The sequence below is a fragment of the Enhydra lutris genome, unplaced genomic scaffold, assembly GCF_002288905.1.
Source record: "Enhydra lutris kenyoni isolate GAN:26980312 unplaced genomic scaffold, ASM228890v2 scaffoldscaffold8, whole genome shotgun sequence".
Lineage (NCBI taxonomy): Eukaryota > Metazoa > Chordata > Mammalia > Carnivora > Mustelidae > Enhydra > Enhydra lutris.
This window is the reverse complement of record NW_019154092.1, coordinates 11,490,183-11,512,382: the sequence shown is the minus strand read 5'-3', so window position 1 is coordinate 11,512,382 and position 22,200 is coordinate 11,490,183. Positions and strand designations below refer to the sequence as shown.

At 40.8% G+C, this 22,200-nt stretch overlaps 1 protein-coding gene across 5 annotated transcripts in view; it reads right to left on the bottom strand.

Annotated features, from left to right (window-relative positions):
- LOC111142551 (band 4.1-like protein 3) overlaps window positions 1-11,996 on the bottom strand; it is a 90,413-nt gene extending 78,417 nt beyond the window's left edge. For 3 of the 5 annotated variants that reach the window (XM_022495818.1, XM_022495819.1, XM_022495817.1), the window contains exons 1-2: window positions 11,808-11,996; window positions 7,154-7,351 (exon numbers count right to left, since the gene is read on the bottom strand). In XM_022495818.1, the coding sequence (XP_022351526.1) occupies window positions 7,154-7,351; window positions 11,808-11,996 (387 nt within the window). The remainder of the gene's footprint in view (window positions 1-7,153; window positions 7,352-11,807) is intronic. The other 2 variants (XM_022495821.1, XM_022495820.1) reach the window with 1 other exon arrangement.
- Between the last annotated feature and the right edge of the window lie 10,204 nt (window positions 11,997-22,200).

Genomic DNA, 22,200 nt, shown 5'->3' with positions numbered 1-22,200 from the left:
AAGCCCATTGCATCACATCAGCAACACGAGGGGGTCGGAAAACACTGGGAACGTGAAGAGAGGAGCAGCAATGTCAAAAAGCAAAGCTAACGCTTCAGCCACACAACGTTAGACTATGGACGTGCAAAACCATCTCCCCTCAGGCCTTAATGCCACATGACAATGGGCAGTAAAAGCCAAAAGAATTCCTCAGTGATTTTTATCTTTGACACAGCATCCATCCTTCAATGCACACAGACGCTTAGGTTCCCAAACTCACTCAGCTTCTGAACCCCCACCCAGACCAGTGACTTACTGGAGGGTTTGACCGCTTAGATTTCTTCCCATTCATACTCCTCATTTTCACCTTGCTATGGTTTAGAGTGTTTGACAGATCATGTCTACACTCAGGAAGCCTATGAGAATTTATTAATTTTATTTATTTTTTATTTTTTTAAAGATTTTAATTATTTTTGATAGAGAAACAGCGAGAGAATGAACACAAACAGGGGGAATGGGAGGGGGAGAAGCAGGCTCGCTGCAGAGCAGGGAGCCCGATGCGGGCTCAATCCCAGGACCCTGGGATCATGACCTGAGCCGAAGGCAGATGTTTAACGACAGCCATCCAGGCGCCCCCGAGAATTTATTATTTAAAAAATGAAAACCAGGAGAAAAGTTTTACCAATTTTAGTAAAAAGTGTTCGTTTTTCTTACCCAAGCCTTAATGAGGACAAATCTGAACACCATGGAACCATTTAATACTGGTTCTGCCAGGTAAATGAGAAGGTGTGTGTGTTGACAGTCCTTGTGCTCCTATAACTGCATTCGAGTCATCACACAAGGAAACCAAGTTAATTAAAGTCCTTCCATCATCAGGAGTCCCCAGGGGCATCAGCCTTCAAATAGGAGAGCTGCTGCTGCTGGACTGAAGGCCTTCAGTGACAGCACACGACAGATGGTACGAGGTGGTAAGGCATTCAGTTGAGCAGAGAGGTTAAAGCAGAATTTACACAATTACACAGACTCAAAAACTCTGTGGTTTAATGCAGTGTTGAGTAAACGATACTTGCGCTGGTTTGGAAAAAATCCTTATTTTTCTACCTTTTTCCAATTCATTATTATTTCTTACAATCCATGAAAAGGAACAGGTGCTCTAATCAACTTTGTTCGATTATGGCAATTCTATTTGCTATCCAGTCAAGGACTTCCAAAGCAACTATCAGGTATTTTAATCACATAACCTACACAAATTAGAAAATTCAGACACCGCATTTGTTTTTCCAGCCAAATCCCTGTAAGTAGAAATATGAAATAGAAAAATGAATTGGACAGTTAATGGAATCATGGACAAGACAGAGCATTTGGAAATGTTTTAAACAGTCCCTTCCTGACGAATAGTTAGAAGGTTAAAAAAAAAAAAAAAGCACATTTAGGACATGGTGCCATAAATTTTCTTACCCTCTCTGGTTCCTTAGAAGCATATCTATGGTATCAAGACATGCTTGTTGGAGCTAACTGCCCCGTGTCTGTGCTTGCTTGGGATTCTGAACCATCCTGGAGTGCCCCGAATGATAGTCATGGAGCTCATTCAACCAGGGGACGCCTGGACACGGCCAAACCTGGGGGCCGGCTTTTATGGCTTCAGTGTTGCAACAAAGTAGCTCCATTTGATTTGCCTCAATCTGGATAGAAACCTCTCTCCAGTGAGGCCGATTCACTGGCATGTTGCCTGGAGGTATCAGTTCTGTGTGAATTTAACTGGGCCCATAAACACTAAGTCCCTCTCACCATTGGATCAGCAATATTTAGGGGCTAAATGGAGGGAGGTGGACTTTCAAATGCATGGAGAAACACAGCAAGTTCCTCAAAAGCCATAGTTTTTCTAGTGACGCACTAGACTCTTGCCCCCAAACAGGCTGTTGGGAAAAACAAACCAAACTATGCCATAAGACAGATTACACATTTTACACAAGCAGGAACAAAGTTGTATTATGAAATATGGACTCAAATTTCAGATCATGTCTGCCTTTTCCTAAAACCAAATCAGGCTAGATAAGAATGGTGCCCAAACAAGAGAAAACATTTGTAATTGGATGGTCATTAGGAAATTCATTGTGTGCTCATCAGTCAGACTGAAATGAGTCTGCGGAACAGAGAAGCAACACGACTAAGAAGGGGTGAGCGTGATTTCCTTCAATGCATGGGACTGGGATATTTTTCTTTATTTTTTCTTTTATAATTCATGTCTGAGACATAAACAGCAACTGTGATAGGAAACTGGCTACAGGGAGTTGCTGGTGTTCTCTAATGGTCCAAGGGAAATAACGGAATGGCAGTGTCAGTAATTCTGCTGGGCATACAAGAAAATAGGGTGGCCAAACATCTATGATCAAGACGCTTAAAAGATGGTCTTCTATTGTAAGAAGATCTTTTCTTCTGTTTTACTCATAATGAAATTTTCTTATACTTTAGATGATCAAGATTTAAGAGTTGGAAAAAATTGAGGGAATAGTTACATGGAAAACACTGAATGTCACAATGATCCAAGCCTACTGCTGGAGGGAAGTATGAAAAATGCAGCCGGATTGGAAAAGGCTTCTATCTAAACATGAGGAGGCAGGAATTGAAGACTTAAGCATTCAGTCATTGTGCTCAGAGAGCAACCAACCAATCCTGTAACTCACTTTTCCAGGTTTTGGAAGTGGGACTGGCTCTGTCCCACTGCAGCACTGTGGGGCTAGGGGAAATGCTACCTTGTGGTTTCAGAAGAAAAGATAAGTGGACTGCGCTAGTCCAAGGTAGGGGTGTGTGTGTGTGTGTGTCTCTCTCTTTCTCTTCATAGGGGGTCCTTTACCTGTGACTATATATTCTCATGATGAAGGCATGGCAGAGGTGAGCCTTGTTGATTTTGATGGTGAAGCCGTGAAGGCATTAAATAGACCATGGGGGGAAACACTTAGGTATAGAGATTACATTTTTTTTGGATGTCTGATTAAATGCAAAAAAGTTGCATGTTACTGGCTCCTGCGTTCCGTTCTTCATTCACCTACCACTGTACATGTTAGGCACAGGAATCAGGGCGGCACTTCTGCTTTTTCAGTTCAGATGTTTGAGTCTTTCCTCTCCATGAATCTTAGACTAGGAAGGGGCATTGGAAGTTGTCTAGTCTGAGACCTCATCCGAGGGACTGATGGCTTCCATAAATGCACCTACAGTTTCTGCTGGAATCCTCCTGCAGAACACTTTTCACAAGGCTGACATCAATAATACAAAACATTTGCTTTCTGTTTACTTAAAACTTGGATCTCCCATAACTTCTACCTTAGTTTTACTTCCTATACCTTAAGCAAACTATGTATGTTATGACAGACACTCCATGCCAACTTTTCCAAATAACTAGAATTAGCCATCCTGTCCCCTCCAAATCTGGAAGAGGACATGTGAAAATGTTTTCTTTATTCAGCACATTCTACCTCTAATCATTCTTCATAAGAGGTTTCCAGATCCCTCACCATCCTACAACTCTCTGCTAAAAAAGCTCAAGTCAGAGTTCACTGTTATTTCCATTATTAAAAAGCTACCACTTACTAAGAATATGCTATGTTGCAGAACGTAGTCAAATTAAGCATCTGCTTTAATCTTCTCAAAAATTGCTTTTTGAGGCAAGTATTTTCACTCCCATTTTTTTCTGAGGAAACTGAGCTTCAGAAAGCTAACATTCCTTGAAATCACATGGGTTACAAGTAGATAAATCTATTTTCACACTTGTGTCTGGGGGCTCTGAAGAGTGCTATCCTGTATGAATTAAAGAGCAAGATACAGCGGATGGGATCTCTCAGGCCAGGGATGCCGGCTGGGGTGGGTGCCGGGCGCTGGCCACATTTGGGGAAACCACACACTGCACTTCCACACCAGCCACGGTGACCGCACGGAAGTTTCTGACAGTTACACCACACCGCTGGTTAACGCTGAGTTTGTAATCCACCGAAACCCAAAGATTAGTTTCACCCAAACTGTTATTAAGTCTGACCACCCTTTCCCCCAACATGTTTCTATTTTGCATGTGATCCTTACAGAGTGAAGTTGGGCCTCCACTCCCACTAAACTTTATCTCGCTACTTTGCTTCCATGTCACACACTGTCCACTTCATGAGAAACCTGGATTCTGGTACGTGGGCCGGTAGTCACTTAAAAATATCGTTCAGCTATTTGTTAGGCGTGTGCCTTCATCCGAGACGTTGATGAAAACTCCGTGTACTAGAGAGCAAAACTGAAGGACACCTTCCCTAGGGCAATGTTTTCAACACCATTTACCTACTATACTCCAAGCACCCTGCCAGCCAAGGTTTTATGTTCCCCAGTTCCCATCTAAAATCAACAGTCACTTTGAATATGTGTTTTCAGCTATATCTTGTTGCTGCCTCGAGAACATTGCTGATTCACAATCCATTTTTCAACCAGTCAGCTACAAAGAAATCCATTTCACTTTACGTGCCCAAATTTCTCTGTTTTCTCCACAAGTATGTCAGTCAGTAGTGACCATGTTTTCCTCTACTACCAATGTCTGTTGTAAAACTGAAAATATTCTGCTGGCCAAGGATTTTGTGTCCCAGAGAAAAGAGAATTACTCTTAATTCTTCTTCTTCTTCTTTTTTTTTTTTTTTTTTAAGATTTCATTTATTTATTTGACAGAGAGACCACAAGTAGGCAGAGAGACAGACAGAGACAGAGAGGGGGGAAGTAGGCTCCCCACTGATCAGAGAGCCCAATGTGGGACTCGATCCCAGGACCCTGAGATCATGACCTGAGCCAAAGGCAGAGGCTTAACCCACTAAGCCACCCAAGCGCCCCTGTTAATTCTTAAGAATCTATCAACTTCAGGGCCACCTGGTGGATCAGTCAGTTAAGCGTCCCCCTTCGGCTCAGGTCATGATCCTAGGGTCCAGGGATCAAGCCCTGCATTGGGCTCCCTGCTCAGCAGGAAGCCTGCTTCTCCCTCTCCCTCTGCCCTCCCACTCCACACACACACTTGTGCTCACTTTCTCTCTCTTTCAAATAAATAAAATCTTAAAAAAAAAAACGAACTCAACTTTATAAAAAAAATTGTAAAATAACTGACCAACCTTGCCATGTCACTCAAGATGTTCACAGTGACATTAAAAGTAACATTGAATTGAATCCAAAATTAATTACAACATAAAAATTCTGAACTCAACAACACAGATTATATCCCTAATACATTTGAAGCTTGGGCTGTAAATTAAGTTTAGCCACATGATCAATACTTCATGTACATCACTCAGCCCTGAGGCATCTATTCCCCCACACAAAACACTATGAACTTTTAGATTCTCCTTTAGAAAGCTCTGGTAGCCATGATTAGACAATGGCCAGGTCAACCTGTTTATTCCATTAATAATACAATCGACAGAAAGACTCGTCTCAGAATTAAGAAAAAAGTTTCACTTAGATCAATTTTTCCAGAAAGCGGATCCATCCTGGCAAAGTACAATCTCTCTCGTGGCTACAAAAGTCCTTTAAGCTTCAGAGTAAAACCCAGGTGGAAGTACATTACTGGATCTCCCAATTTCAAGAATAAAGCTCTCAATCAGTAACTGGACACCTTGAGGTCAGAAATCCACAGAAGTCAAAGCCAAAAAAAAAAAAAAAAAAGTCAAAGATGGATCTGTGCATGGCACGCTTTAGACAGGACCTTCGGAATGTGCTTTGCCCTCCATGCCACAGCCCATCAGTATTTGTCAGGTGACAGGGAGACAACAACTCTATCAATTAATATACGATACAGTAACTTTTGATCTAAGAATTTCTTTTCAAAAATTTTTTTCCTCTGTGTTCCTGCAAATTAGTAAACCAATCCCATCCTACCATAAATGACATAATCAACATGAAATGGATTTGAATCTTATGATCCAAGAAAAGGACTGGGTGCAGGAGGGCATTACGCGAAACAGAACAGGAATGAGGAGGGAATGTAGACAGAGAAAGCAGAAAGGAGAGAGAAGCATGGGAAATCGGGTGGGCTTGGGGCTGGCGGGGTCTTCGGAGGGCTAGAAAGGCACGATGACACATGTACACTGCCTGTGGCGCCTGGGAGAACCTTGAGCACACAGAGCAGAAGAGGTGCCCTGTGTAGACATGTGATGGGAGGAGCTGGGGGGAAGGGCTGTGTGACGTCTCCGCATGGCCAAGGGCAGGCAGGCAGCTGAGGCGGGAGGCATAAGCTCTTGGGATAAAAATATACCGGACAGTGGCTAACTGAACATGATAAAAAGAAAAAGGAAACGTTCAACCTGAAACTAAATCACCTTGCCGAAAGAGCAAGCTGTCCCCTTCCAGCCACGGGGAGAAGGTGCTGTGGCTCGCTCACACCCAGACCTGCTCCTGTGGTTTCAGTTCATGTCCTTTATGTGTTCTCCATGACACAGGGAAAAGCCACCCATCTCTACTGCTACGGATGGGTTTGTGTCGCTCTCCTCTGTTAACCTGGCTGTGCTAACCATCTCTGATAAAACTCATTCAACTGCTCCTTCTCGGAGAGGGATTTTTGCGTTCTTTGCAAAAGAACAAAGGATAGTAGACCTTTTTACACTCAGGCTGTACGCGATGTACATTTAAAAAATGACTCTAAGAGGAGGACATTCACGGTTCAAATGATCCTACCAATCTACCAATGCTATGTACAGAAATTTACAAGTTCCTACCAATTAAAAGTTGTAATGATGCAAGTACAAAAGATATTATTAAATAACTTAAAATAGAAAAATGAAATTATCTGAATATTAGAAGTAAAACTACTCAAGTAGAAAAAGTAAATTCATTTAAATGATAGCACGTAAGATATTAAAGAAAAACCTGATTTTTGAAGGCCCCCATTTTTTTTCCTACCATGGAAAGTGTTGGAAATTTTTTTTTTTTAATTAAGATTTTTCTTTTGATTGTACCATTTCGTAGACGTTGTAAGTTCTTTCGGTAATTTGATTTCCTATTAGACACTCTGGGAAGAATTTTGTATTGAAAAACTGGGACTGAATAACTTTCCAGGGTTCTGAAAACAAGAATGCATCTTCTATGTCTCATACCAACATTCTCCAGTTCTCAATATTTGGACCCAAAAAAAAAAAAAAAAAGAAAGAAAATTTAAATATGCACTCACCTCAACATCACAGGTGTATTCTGACCCATCCAGAAGTATCACTTTGCACTGCATGCTTTTAGGCTTTTTGACAATCTTTAATGGAGATCGAGATAGCTTACTGCTAGATGACTTCTGAGAAAGTTTATCGTCTTCCAGTTGCTGATATTCGAGCTGTTTCGCAGCCCCAGCAGCGAACTCCCGTTCCTTGTCAGTGACCTGTGAAGAGCAAACAATGAACAGAGTTCACTGCAAGACAGGAAATAAACACTGCATTGCTTGGGCAAGAGCAGAACCCTGTAGACATAGACTTTCCTAATTCCCAGAGCAGGAGAGATGTCTAGATCAGGTGACTGTGAATAGACATTTACGTATACACGGATATTTATCATGCTAATGCTTTCACCTAAATAACTTTTGCCATTTAAATCTACCAGTGGGGCTTCATTTCAGTTTGACTTGAGGGTTTAATTTAGAATCACGGAGTTAGCAAATGCCATTAACACTTCACTAAGCAAAGGGGGATACAAATGGACTCTTGACTTTTTAAAAAGGCACTATTAGCCAGTACAGTCTTTAAATCACTTAGATTTTATCCACTGCACTCTATTTCCTTCATTCACTGGATCCTTCTATATTCTATGACCCACATCACTCCATATACATAGAAGATATCTGATAAACTTTAAGGCCTGGAGAGCTACAAGTATTAATCTTCTCAGTAATTTTACAACTATTAAAATATTTGATTCAGCTCTAAATCAATTCAATGAAGCCAGCAGCACTGAAATTCATCACAAAGTAATCCTCCTTTGTCTGTTTCCCCCGTCATTGTAATGAGCCAGTGTAAGAGCAGATCAAATCTGTCCAAAAGCTTTAATCTGCTTTCAAAGCACAACAATGTAGTCCAGGCTAGACTCAGAACGGCAGACGATGTCCTAAGGAATAAATTCTCCCTTGAATCAATAAATACGCTTGGAAATCTCTCTGAGCAACTATCGTCTTTACACCTCCCTTCTTTAATCTATGTCTGTTTACATACACGTATTACATTAAGTACAGCTGACACAACATTACAATTAGTGTCCCTTGTACAAAATAGTGATTAAACACCCTATGCATTATGTTGTGCTCACCACAAGTGTAGCCAGCATCTGTCACCATACAATACTCTCTTCTATTAAATAACCACCATTGGTATTAATGTGCAAATTCAACTCATGGGCCAGACTATGATTTCCACTAGTCTGCAAATGAACACTGACAGACCAAAGAAAGACATGTTGTGAAATTCAGTTTACGCCCCTTGAGTGAGCTTGAATTTTCTTCTCTCATAAACATACTATCCTCCTAGTAGCTAAAAGCACAAGATCTTGACAATAAACGTTTACTTCGGTTTATCACTTCAACTTTTTTTTTCTTATTAGTGGCTACAATATTTTTTTTTTTAAGATTTTTTTTTTTATTTGTTTATTTGACAGAGAGAGATCACAAGTAGACAGAGAGGCAGGCAGAGAGAGAGAGAGAGGGAAGCAGGCTCCCTGCTGAGCAGAGAGCCCGATGCGGGACTCGATCCCAGGACCCTGAGATCATGACCTGAGCCAAAGGCAGCGGCTTAACCCACTGAGCCACCCAGGCACCCTAGTGGCTACAATTTTATGATGTTCTAATCACAAAATTATCTTCTGGTATATATTTATTTTGGATTTCTGTGCTTATAAAGGCATTTTCTATCTGGTTTTCCCTCTAGATTATAAATACAATCCCTTCCTCCACTACGTTACACAGAATTCAGAGCAAAGTTGTGAGTTCTTCAGAATAAAAAGACCAATTTGCTGAGTGAAGAGACCATGAAAAGGAATTGAAAAAACAACTTCAAAGGCCAGAAGGTTGAGAAGGCTAGAGGTAGCTAAAACAAGTAAATAAAAGAAAACCTGCTCTACCAACTTGGTCCAACTTTTTTTGGGGGGTGGGGTGGGGTGGTGGTGACTATTAGTCTTTCATATCCAAGTATTAAAATAGTGCTGCAAAAAAGTCAAACAATTTTGGCCTTAAGCTAGTTGAAGAAGTTTGGTAACCTTGGAATTTTTTTTTCCTTAAGATTTCTTTATTTTACTTAGAGAGAGAGCAAGCAAAAACAAGCTTGGGGGGAGGGGCAGAAGGAGAAAGAGAATCTCAACCGATTCCCTGCCGAGGGCAGAACTAGACACAGAACTCAAATCTCACGACCCTGACATCATGACCTGAGCCGAAATCTACAGTCGGCTGCTTACCTGAGCTACCCAGGTACCACAAAACCTTGGAATTTTATACCATATATTTGCTAAGTGCTTCTAACTTACATAAGACTTTAGCACTTTTTTTTAAGGTTTATTTATATTAGAGAGAGAGAGAGAGAGAGAAAGAGTGAGCATGAGTTGGGAAGGGCAGAAGGAGAAGGAGAAAGAGAATCTTAAGCTCCAAGACTGGGGGGGGGGGGGGGGGGGGCTTGATCTCAGGACCCTAAGAGCATGACCTGAGCTGAAACCAAGAGTCAGATGTTTTATCAACTGTGCCACCCAGGCATCCCAAGATTTCTGCACTTTTAATTCACATTTTCATCTCATCCCAGGCAAAGTCAACAGAAGCTATGTTTTTATTTAAACCTCACTACCTGGAATCAACTTTTTCTCTGTATTGGGGGAAGATGAAATTTCATTTTTCCTCTAATAAAATCTGTATAAGACAAAGCTTTCTGGGCTAATTTTAGGTCAACTCCAGACACCCCTGAAACCACCAACATTCAAAGGGAGGTGTTGTTTCCAAAAACGCTTAAAGCACAAGCCCATCACTGAGCCTCTCATGCACCTATTTTCAACAACTTGAGGAGACCAAGGACCTCAAATGAAACATCCACTATGGTCACATATAATTCATTACAATTTAAAAATATCAATATCAACGCTTTTGGCAACTCCTCTGTTTCACGGAATCCTCATGACAGCTCTGTCTCCAGGTCATCCAGGTCTCCTCACCCTCATTTACACATGGGAGAGAAAAGGGCAAGGGCACAGTCTCCACAATTCCCCCATAAAACTGATAGCCTGGAATTCAAATCTGGCCAAGACCATGTTTTCATCATCACGGACTACCAAAATATACTTCACCTCCAGCATAACTGGGATCCTAGTATGAATCAAAGAAGCCGAGAGCAGAAAAACCTGAGAAAACGGTCTTTTCTGATCATTTCATCTTGTGAACGAGGAATCGGAGGCTCAGAGGCTGATCGCGTTCTCTGAGATCTCTGAGATAACTAAAATACCCAGAGAAGAGGCAGGAATCACTGGTCCTCCTGACTCCTCAGCCAGTTACCTTCCCCTCAAAGTGCTTTAGTATCATTTCTCTCATTTTGTTTCAGATATCTGACTTCCAGAAAATAAAATACATGTATCACATCTTGGCCCAGAAATTCTTTCTTCTGAACAATTATCTCCCACTCTCACATTATTTCATTTCAGAGTTAAGAGGAAAGAGCGGGGAGGAAAAAATACCCAGCCTAGTAATTTTAAGTTTCTGAAGGTTTAAAAACAATCAAAACACCACCATCCTCTCATCTCCAAAAAAAAAAAAAAAAAAAAAAGAAAGAAAGAAAGAAAGAAAGAAAAGAAACGGTAAAGGAAAACCATGATGACAACAACGGCTCCTTAGATTTTGTTTAGTAAGTTGGAAGGATAACCTCCAGCTCCCCATCATGAAACATTTTAGATCAGCACAGCATCTATCTACAGAACATGAAAATAAATGTTATTTTTAATACTGCTTAAAAGCAGAACATAAATACCAGGGGGGAAAGAAATAATCAGGTTGTAAGCATAGTTTAATGTTATAATACTGTGTTGTGCCTTCCAAAGAATTTCACTAACATGCTGATTTCGTGTCTCTTCTCTCAACGTCTTCTATAATTTCTAGCTTGACACATATACTTCCAACTTAGAAAAAGGTCAGTCATTTGCAGGGACTCCCAGATTTGCTTACCATAGCATGAGTGGGTACCCTGACACATGTTGATTTCAGGTTTGCAGTTTCAAGCCAAAATAGTTTAAATATGGATTCATTCAAAGCCCAAGTATAAGCCACACTATTTGGTATGAAAGCTTCTAAAAGAAGTAGTCACATTACCTGTGACAACTTAACGATGACTCAATCATAGAGTTGAACACACAGGCATATGAGGGAGGGAAAGGAGACCCACCTGAACATTCACTCAAAGTAGCTGGCAACATCAGGATCAGAGTGACCCCTGGGAAGAATCAAAAGAGCTCAAACCCCAGCCTGAATAAAAATTAGGCGGCTAATTAAAGCCATTGGCGTGGTGTCTAACCTTCCTGTAAACCCAGATAAAACCAACAACCTGCCACCCAGATTTCAGTGTGGGTTTAAGTGCTTTAATCAAATGAAGGCGTTACCAAGCAAGGTTGTGGAATGTCATTCACTGAAAGTCTTAAAACAGCATAAATTTCCATCTGCCTGGGACCAGAAGGGGAAAACAGATGACCCCTCATAGTTCCCCCTAGTGCTAGGAGACCAAAGTCAGCCCAGACCCTAGCAAAGGTCAATAAACATTCCTGAAGTGGTTTGCTGGGTGATGCCAGCAGGTGCGAGGGACCGGGTTGGCAGCCTGGGTCCCGGGGCTCACCTCCTTTCTCACCGGGGTGCTGTGTGCCGCGGCCTGGAATTGCTCTAGGGCCTGGTGCTGCTCCTCGCTGCTGGGTTCGGGCCCCGGCCCCTGCGGCGCCCCCGCGTGCCCCTGAGCCCCCGCCGCCTCCTGGGGCTCGGCCTCCTGCTCCGGCTTGGATTCCGAGTCTGAGCCAGATTCGGTCGTCATGGTTGATTGTTCTGCAAACAGAAAATAGCAAGGTCCCATCACTTGGTGTAATTACCTTCACAAAAACTAGGCACCAAAACTAGGATGCTACAGGGAAAGACTGCATAGGACCACAGTCAAAAAAGGGAAACATGCACGCAATCCAACAGGATCCTTCCTATTGCACAACCCTAATAGACAATGTCCATTTACCGCAAAGATGGTTAAAAAAATCAACATTTAACTAGAAGTCAACACTTATTTTTAATGATCCCAGGTTTTACTCCTGTTAGATTTTTGCCACAGATGGCCAGAAAATGACTTTAAAGTAATGGCCTAATAACTACATATCTTAGACACATTTAATTTCAGAAAATGAATCTTCTGCATCAGCTGGATCGATATCTGGGAAGGATAATCTAATAACAGAAATGGATATTCTTTCTCTTTCCCTCTCCCTTCCTATCTCTACCCAGAGCCCCTGCTCTGCCTCCGGAACCTGAAACCAGCCATCCTTCCATGAGCAAGCACCCTTCCTCTGCTTTCTCTTGAGTGAACAGTGACAAAGACAACAGAGGCTTCGCTGGTGACGTGGAATGGGTCCCACACTGGACAAGCCCTGGGCGTGGCTGCAGGGAGGCTGGGAGCCTCACCTCTCCTTCCTTCACCAGTGAAAAGTTGCAGCTTCTTCCTGATTTCTTCCTGTTTCCCCTGACAGTTCAAAGAGGAGTTTGTCTCAGCTCATGAGGGATTCACATGACATAGCTTAATATATAATAATCTTTTCTTACACCTGAAAACACCTTCTAAAATAGAACCACCATCTTGTAATAGTTTGCTAGTCAAGACACTTCAGTATTTTGTGCCTTAGTTTCCACATATGTCAAATGAGGGAATGGAACCGGACCATAACCAAAGAACGTACTTCCTGGGGGCTCCTTCCTCCCCCTCTTAATGGGCATGCCACTATGCTTATAGCAGTTTTTTTTTTGCCAAAAACAGGAAGACAGGAGCTGTGCTGGTGGCTACCATGTCATTTTAAATAATTTCTTAGCTTAGGTAGATGGTAACTATTTCAAAAACAAATATCCCAGACTGTCATATGATTTCCCTTCCTAATTTTATGGTAAAAATATCAAGAACAAAGGGCTAGTGTAACACTCTAAGCAAATGATACACCCGTTAGTATAATAAGGAATTATGCAAAATACTACTCCATAGCAAAATCACCCTTTAGTTCTGTTTTTGCAACACGCGCTGGAGAATGTTTAATAACTTCAAGAAGAGGGAACATACAAATACCAATCTATGTCATAAGCTAAATGCTACATCCATGTTTCCAACCTATAATCCTATTTACAATCACCAGCCATCCTTTCTGTTGACTAAAAGACATATCAACTTGGCATGTGCTCAGTTGCCCAAAGCATATGTAAATATCAAGACCAAACACTGAACAAGATAGTGATCCAAATAAAACGAACATATTTTCTTTTTTCCTTTTATGTTTTAGATTTTTAAGCAAATCTTCAAAGTAAATATTATATTCCCTTTTGTATGCTTTTACTAGAAAGGGTTAAGTCCACAGAAAAAACAGAGAGAAGGAAAGGTGGTGTTATGGTGTAATCCAGAGCCTACAATCAAATTCAACCTTTTAGAAGGGAGAGGGTCAATTTTAATAGTCAATTCAATTTGCTGAACTCTCAATTAAGTGCCAAATATAAGTGAAGCACTGCCCATGGTTTAGAAACAGAAATAAATATGTTTTTAAGTTTTTTTTTTTTTTTTTAAAGATTTTATTTTAACAGAGACAGCATAAGGAGGGAGAGTAGAAGAGGGAGAAGCAGGCTCCCCACTGAACAGGGAGCCTGATGCAGGACTTGGTCCCAGGACCTTGAAATCATGACCTGAGCCAAAGGCAGTCACTTAAGCAACTGAGCCACCCAGGTGCTCCAAAACAGAAGTAAATATATTTTAATCCAACCCCCCTCCTCACCCCAAGGAGTGGAAGAAATGGACTCTTCTCACAATACATTTTCTCCATCTTCCTTATTGTAATTAAACATTGCTTTAGCTGGTATTCCTTCACCCAGCTTGAGACCACAGCAAGTTGAGGTCAGGTGATGAGGTCTGGATCAATGAGAAAAGAGAGAATATGTCTGCAGTGTTTAGGTCATCTTCATAAAGCCAAGGGCACATGCCCAAGATTTCCTTTTCTCATTGGCTAGGAAAAAAATGATCGACCTGGTCACCACAGACTCAGTCATGGAGGCCCCAAATTCAGAAGGATGCCAAGGCCACCCCTTCCAACCTGGGCCCCTAGATGAACTCACGGAGGACAGCTCAACTGCTCTGAATTGTTCCAGAAATTCATTTGTCTTCCTTGAACCTCACTGTGCTTGCTCAGGGCCAATCTAATACATATTCTTCAGAATAAAATTCTACCGGGGCGCCTGGGTGGCTCAGTGGGTTAAGCCGCTGCCTTCGGCTCAGGTCATGATCCCAGGTCCTGGGTTCGAGCCCCACATCGGGCTTTCTGCTCAGCAGGGAGCCTGCTTCCTCCTCTCTCTCTGCCTGCCTCTCTGCTTACTTGTGATTTCTGTCAAATAAATAAATAAAATCTTTAAAAAAAAAAAAAAAAGAATAAAATTCTACCAAAATATAGTCATGCTCTAAGGGTTCCCATCTCATAAAAACAAATAGCCTTCCCTCCATCTCACATTCTCCATCAGCTAGACCATATTTCTCTGCTTTCCATTTACAGCTTCTCAAAAAATTTTGTTGAAATATAGAAGACCAAATGACGGAGAATAAAGAAGCTGAGCAAAAGAAAGACAAAATACTACTGGACCATGAGGGGAGAATTCGAGAAAGAAGAGATACCATAAGATGAAACAATATTAGAATAATTGGGATTCCAGAAGAATAATAATATTGGAGTATACTGGAGCAAATTATAGTAGAGAATTTCCCTAATATGGTAAAGGGAACAAGCATCAAAATCCAGGAGGCACAGAGAACCCCCCTCAAAATCAATAAAAATAGGTCCACACCCCATCATCTAATAGTAAAACTTACAATTCTTAGTGACAAAGAGAAAATCCTGAAAGCAGCTCAGGACAAGAAGTCTGTAACATACAATGGTAGAAATATTAGATTGGCAGACCATGCATGCCAGAAAGAACCTGCATGATATAGTCAGAGTACTAAATGAGAAAAATATGCAGCCAAGAATACTATATCCAGCTAGGCTATCATTGAAAATAGGAGAGATTAAAAAAATAAAAAAGAGAGATAAAAAGCTTCCAGGACAAACAAAAATTAAAAGAATTTGCAAACACCAAACCAGCCCTATAGGAAATATTGAAAGGGGTCCTGAGAGAGAGCCTAAAAGTAGTAGACTGCAAAGGAACAGAGACAATACACAGTAACAGTCCCCTTACAGGCAATACAATGGCACTAAATTAATAGCTCTCAATAGTTACCCTGAATGTAAATGGGCTAAATGCCCCAATCAAAAGACACAGGGTATCAGAATGGATAAAAAAACCAAAACCCATCATATTTTAGACCCAAAGACAACCCCAGATTTAAAGTGAGGGGGTGGAAAACAATTTACCATGCTAATGGACATCAAAAGAAAGCTGGGGTGACCATCCTTGCATGAGATAAATTAGATTTTAAGCCAAAGACAATAATAAGAGATGAGGAAGGACACTAGATCATACTCAAAGGGTCTGCCCAACAAGAAGATCTAATAATTTTAAGTGTCTATGCCCTTAACGTGGGAGCAGCCAACTATATAAACCAATTAATAACAAAATCAAAGAAACATATCGACAATAATACAATAATAGTAGGGGACTTTAACATCACCCTCACTATAAATGGACAGATCATCCAAGCAAAAGATCAGCAAGGGAATAAAAGACCTTAAATGACACACTGGACCAGATGGGCATCACAGATATATTCAGAACATTCCACTGCAAAGCAACAGAATACACATTCTTCTTTAGGGCACGTGGAACATTCTCCAGAATAGATGACATCCTGGGTCACAAATCAGGTCTCAACTGGTACCAAAAAATTGGGATCATTCCCTGCGTATTTTCAGACCAGAGTGCTCTGAAGCTAGAACTCAACCACAAGAGGAAAGTGGGAAAGAACTCAAATACATGGAGGCTAAAGAGCATCCTACTAAAGAATGAATGGGTCAACCAGGAAATTAAAGAAGAATTGAAAAATTTCATGGAAACAAATGAAAATGAAAACACAACAGTTCAAAATCTGTGGAACACAAGTATATAGCAATAAAAGACTTTCTCAAGAAACAAGAAAGGTCTTAAGTACACAACCTAACCCTACACCTAAAGGAGCTGGAGAAAGGGACACGTGCACCCAAATGTTTATAGCAGCAATGTCCACAATAGCCAAACTATGGAAAGAACCTAGATGTCCATCAACAGATGAATGGATAAAGAAGATGAGGTATATATGTACAATGGAATACTATGCAGCCATCAAAAGAAATAAAATCTTGCCATTTGCAACAATGTGGATGGAACTAGAAGGTATTATGCTAAGTGAAATAAGTCAATCAGAGAAATACAATTATCATATGATCTCCCTGATATGAGGAATCTGAGGATATGAGGAGTTTGGGGGGTGGGGAAGGCAAAAATGAAACAAGATGGGATCGGGAGGGAGACAAACCATAAGAGATGTTAATCTCACAAAACAAAACTGAGGGTTGCTGGGAGGGGGAGGGATAGGGTGGCTGGGTGATGGACATTGGAGAGGGTATGTGCTGTGGTGAGTGCTGTGAAGTATGTAAGCCTGACGATTCACAGATCTGCACCCATGGGGGCAAATAATACATTATATGTTAATAAAAATAATTAAAAAAAATTTTTTTTTGTTGACCTCACTGTCTTCTACTTCCTCCCTTCCCCTCTCCCTGCAAAGACTCCAGTCTGACCCCCACTGAGGTGAACAGCGCCACGGACCACACTCGCTTTTCTGTCCTCATCTCATTTCACCTATTAGCAGCCCCGGCCCAGGTGATGAGAATTTCCTTGTCAGCAGGTTTCCCTCCCTTGGGGTTCATAACACACCACACCGCCCCAGCTTTTCTCCTATCTCTCAGGCTATACCTTCTCATTCTCTCTTATAGACTACTTCTTATCCAACCTCTACAAGTGGGAATCTCCTGGAAAACTCAGTTCAGGCTCTCTCCTCTTCTCACTTGATATTTTCTCCCAGCTAATGCTATGCTTTCCCAGGGCTTTAAATACCTCCAGAAGCCAACTGCTTATAGACTCATACCTCTGGTCTGAACCTCTGTTCTGAGGTTTAAAACCCAACTGCCCACTTGACATTCCTCACTGATAGCTCACAAGTACCTCTAGATTTTTCTCTCCCAAGTCCGTTCCTCTCCTCCCTTTCCTTCCTCACTAAATCCACTAAATGGCAATGATATTCCTTTAAGTCAGAATTCCAGAAATCAGCCCTGATATCTTCTTTTCCTTACTTTCTCTAATATAGGACATAAGGTTTTGCAAAATATATAATTTTGCACATATATATATACAAATACCTATATAAAAATATAGATTTCCAAACTATATCTTGACTTGGTCCCCTGCCAACATGCAAGCTATCATTTCTTTCCTGAACTCCCTAATAACCCTCCTCTTTCCTGTCTATTCCTGCCCATTTCTATTCTGATCTTCATAAAACATTAATCTAGTCATAGTACTCATGTTAATAGCTTCCCAATGTGCTTGAAGAAAAATCCAAACTCTTAATTGCCATGGCCTTCCAGCACAAGCCTAGGCCTCAACGCCAGATCCATGCCCAGTGGCACTGCCTACCCGTCTCTCCCACAATGATCTGGCCACATGATCTCCATTTAGTTGGCAAAGCCCAGCAAGGTTTTCTGCCTCTAGGTTTTTTAGACATGGTATTCTCTGTGAGAACATTCTTTCCTCTGCTCTTCAAGTGGCCAACTCCCCATTCCTCAAGTGTCAGCTTGAGAGAGGCATTCCCTTTTTGCATAGCTACTCTACATGTGGTACCAGTAGCAACACAGTACCTGGACCATTGTAGGTATTTGAATAATTATTTGAACAACTAATAAAACAACCCCATTATCATCATATCCACCTATATACGTGAATGTGTAATAACTGTTCCTTATAGACTTTAACCATTGTAAAAGCTCTCAAGTGAGAAAAAGTAGGTTTTTCTATATTTAATGGAAAACAGAACTCAGTTACAACTTTCAGAGCTGAAATCTCCCTATAGGTAATAGATGCTATCTCGGTCTGATCACATGCTAATGCTTTTACCAGCAGGTCAAAGGGTTTTCCAAAAACTCAAAAAGAAAATATTTAAGTGGTTTAGAGAATCTCTGTAAGAGTAACCAAAGAGTCACGAGATCATAAAATAAAAAAAATGCAAATGACTACTAAAAAAAAAAAACACGTCCATTTTAAAAAGATGCTTAGGGGCCCCTGGGTAGCTCAGTCAGTTGGGCGTCCACCTTCAGCTCAGGTCATGATCCCAGGGTCCTGGGAATCCCAGGTTGGGCTCCCTGTTCCATGGGGAGCCTGCTTTTCCCTCTGTCTCTCTCTCTCTCTCTAATGAATAAATAAAACCTTTAAAAAATGTTTAATTTTCTTCTCCAAAGGGCAGTTCTTGCATAGAAATCATATTTTTAAAATGTTGGCTACCTTCAATATCTCATATTTTCTATGAGTATCATATTTGAGATTCCCTATCATCTGTTTCGACAAATAGCTCTAACTTAATAATTAGATGTCAAAATGGTTACTGAAGCAAAACCAGAATCACATCTCAAAATATGAACATTTTAGTTCATTTTACTTTAAAATCTATGTACAATCTTTATAGCTCTAATACGTGAAAATAATTAGCAGCAAATGAGTTGTCATGTGTTAGGGTGGATGACAGACTTAATTTCTTTGGTCTCCTGCTTCCTCTTCCATGAAACAAGGGGTTCAGCCTGGAAATTAGTGATGACTGAGTGTGGTGGGTGTGGGGAAGGGAGTGGAAGACCCCAAACTCAAGATCTTCTTACAGTTTGTCTTCTTACAGAAGTCTCTCACCTCTTTCATTACCTTCTTTCAGTCTCCTTTTCTTTATAAACATTAGAAGTTTTTACACAAACTTGGTTTTAGTACAGACTTCACCAGGGTGGACGTTTCCTAGCACTCCAAACTTTAAAACGCTGTCCAATGCATGTTAAAATAGGAATCTTTCTAAACACATGACCTTAATAAATAAATAAACATGAACTAAAAGAGAAAGATCAGTACAAAAACATCCCAATTTCGAGTTTCAGTGTTATTATGCTGGTCATGAAACCATTCTGCGACCTGCTTTTCTCTTTGATTTCATGACTTGTCCCTAAGGCAGATTGCCGACTCTACAAAAGCCAAATAAAAATGCAAAACAGAACCCAGCAACCACCTATCAACTATACAAATAAAATAACCTATTATTATTTTCTACCTACAAACATGCCAAATGATACCTTACCTATCATAGATCACGTAAGTCACAGAACCTCAAACCTTGAATAAACACCAATGCACTTGTCAAATATTTCTGAAGCATGTTATTTTCCCCAGCACTACATGCATAATATAATGAATGAAAATCATTGCTGTTTCTTGACTAATTGTAATAAAATAAAGCTTTCATGGTAGCTGAGAGATGGTAGAGCAATAAATTTTTAAAAATGTAAGGCTTTTTCGTTCTGGAGTCTCACGAGAATCCATATATGACTCCACACATCTGAAAGGGCGTAAGTTCATACTGTACCTAGAGGTAAAGAGCATCGACAGACTACATCGGTAAATCCAGTTTCCAAAACGTTTAGGTCTTCTTCCCTACCCATGTGCCGATACAGGCTAGTGAGGAACTGATTTTTAAATGGCAAACAATTAAAAGCGTAAGCATCTAAATATAGCACTTTTAACTTTAACTCGTTATTTTCATAATTTTAGAGTGGACACTTCTAGTCTTCTACCCAAATGCCAAAACATTTTCTTAAAGCAGATTTGTAGGATATTTGTACTGCTTTGTTTTTGTTTGTTTTGCTTTTCTTATGCTCATTCCTCGCTTTCCTTAGTGACCTTTGCCACTTAAAGTCACACACCTCCCTTTCTAGCTCGCTAAACTCTACTACTGTCCAACGTTCCCTCTTCTTCTGATATATTCACTTTGGATTAAACGGAGCTGTCAATGATTTCAGTTACCAGAAGCGAACAACATCGCTTGCAATTCTAAACAGAGACGACACATAATGTTTTGGCTTAAACTCTGCCCTTTCTTGAAACTAAGTTTACATTATCAGCTGGGTTCTACCTCAACTAAAAAACAAAGGCTTAGACTTCTAGAAACTCTGAAGCCTAAAAGTTGAGGTCAAGACTTTCTTTGAGTATTCCAGTAAGAGGGCAAGAGGAATCCTCCATTTTTCAAGAAAACTGGCACTGTATTCATTAAGCCTCTCTCAGGGAGAGATTTAGTAAATGACTAAGAAATTAAGAAATAGTGATGAGCTTCCAAGGGGATCCACGCAGGTACAAATGAAGTCACAGTCCCAATCCCCAGTTTGTTTCACCTATAAAAACTGGTCATGCCTTTCTTTGTTCCTTTTCAGCCCCAATTTTCTATTCCACAGAAGAAAGTCAATTTATCCTCATCTTTTCCACTTTTAGAAGTAGCATTGTAAAATCTCCATCTCCCAACTACATGACTGCTTAATTAGCTTTTCTATTCAAATTTACCTCCCTCTCTTGCTGATACTAAAATTCAGTCATATTAAAAGACACCAACCTACAGGGCGCCTGGGTGGCTCAGGGGGTTAAAGCCTCTGCCTTCAGCTCAGGTCACGATCCCAGGGTCCTGGGATAGAACCCCACATCAGGCTTTCTGCTCAGTAGGGAGCCTGCTTCCTCCTCTCTCCGCCTGCCTCTCTGCCTACTTGTGATCTGTCAAATAAATAAATAAAATCTTAAAAAAAAAAAAAAAAGACACCAACCTAGCAAGGACTTCGTGCAGGAAAATGCTCAATGTACATATCTGTCATTTATGCATAGATCAGGATTCCTACTGAATAATCAAGCACTTTGCAAAAACAAAAACAAAAAACAAAAAAACAACCAAACAAAAAACCCCTCTTTATACTATTTACCTGCCTTCAGGGATTTAAGACTAAAATGGATGAACTTGCTTTTTAAAAAAAGTTCATCCATTTTAATCTTAAATCTTTTAGTCTTTAGTCTTTTTCCTCTTCTATTTCAAATATAAATTCATAGGAGAAAAGAGGCTAGTATATAAATGTCAGTATTTGTGACTACAGAATAGTATCCACCATCAATTGTGAGCCAACTATAAGATGGTACTATCCCCTGGCACTTCTACTGGATTCTGCCTATGAGTAGTAGAAGAAGAAGAAGAAAGAAAAAAAAAAAAGCCCTCGTACCATCCATCTTAAAAAACAAAAACCACAGTCAAAGCAACAATACAGGAAAGCAAGTCAGCCTGCTCTCGGGCTCACTTACACTCTACTCTTCTGCACCCACCATCCCTCCTCCTCCAGCAGGGAGAGAATGAGTCCTATCTCTTCATTATTCTTTAGAGCCATGCTTTTGGAAGGAATTGTCGTTCCACCTGGTCATCAACCACTCTCCCTCCCACTCACTCTTCAGAGTGTCCCCCATTATTCTAGTACACCTTACTAAGTAAGGTTACCAGTAACTTCCCTACAAGCCAGTAAATCCCAGGTGACCTCCCTTCTCATCCTTGACTTCTCTGCTTTGGACACTCCTGATTTTCCTTCTATCTGTTCTGGCTACCTCTTCTCACCTCCCTTGGCCTCTTCATGGCCTGTTTCCCGTTTCCTCTTTCTAAATTTGCTGGCTTTCTTGGGGTCCATATCACACTCTCCAAGCCCTCTTTCTTGGAGAGCTCCTCCACTTCATTTCAAATATGACAACTACAAAATAGAACTTCCTCAGTTTGGAACCTCTCTGAGCTACAAATCCATATATACAATTCGACTTCCCCCCTCGCTTACCTGGCTATCTCAGAGGCACCTGAACTGAATGCATTTCCCTCCAAACCCTTGATGCCCCGACACTCTCTGCTCTACTGCGGTCTTCCCCACTTCAGTAGGAGGGTTTCCATCTGT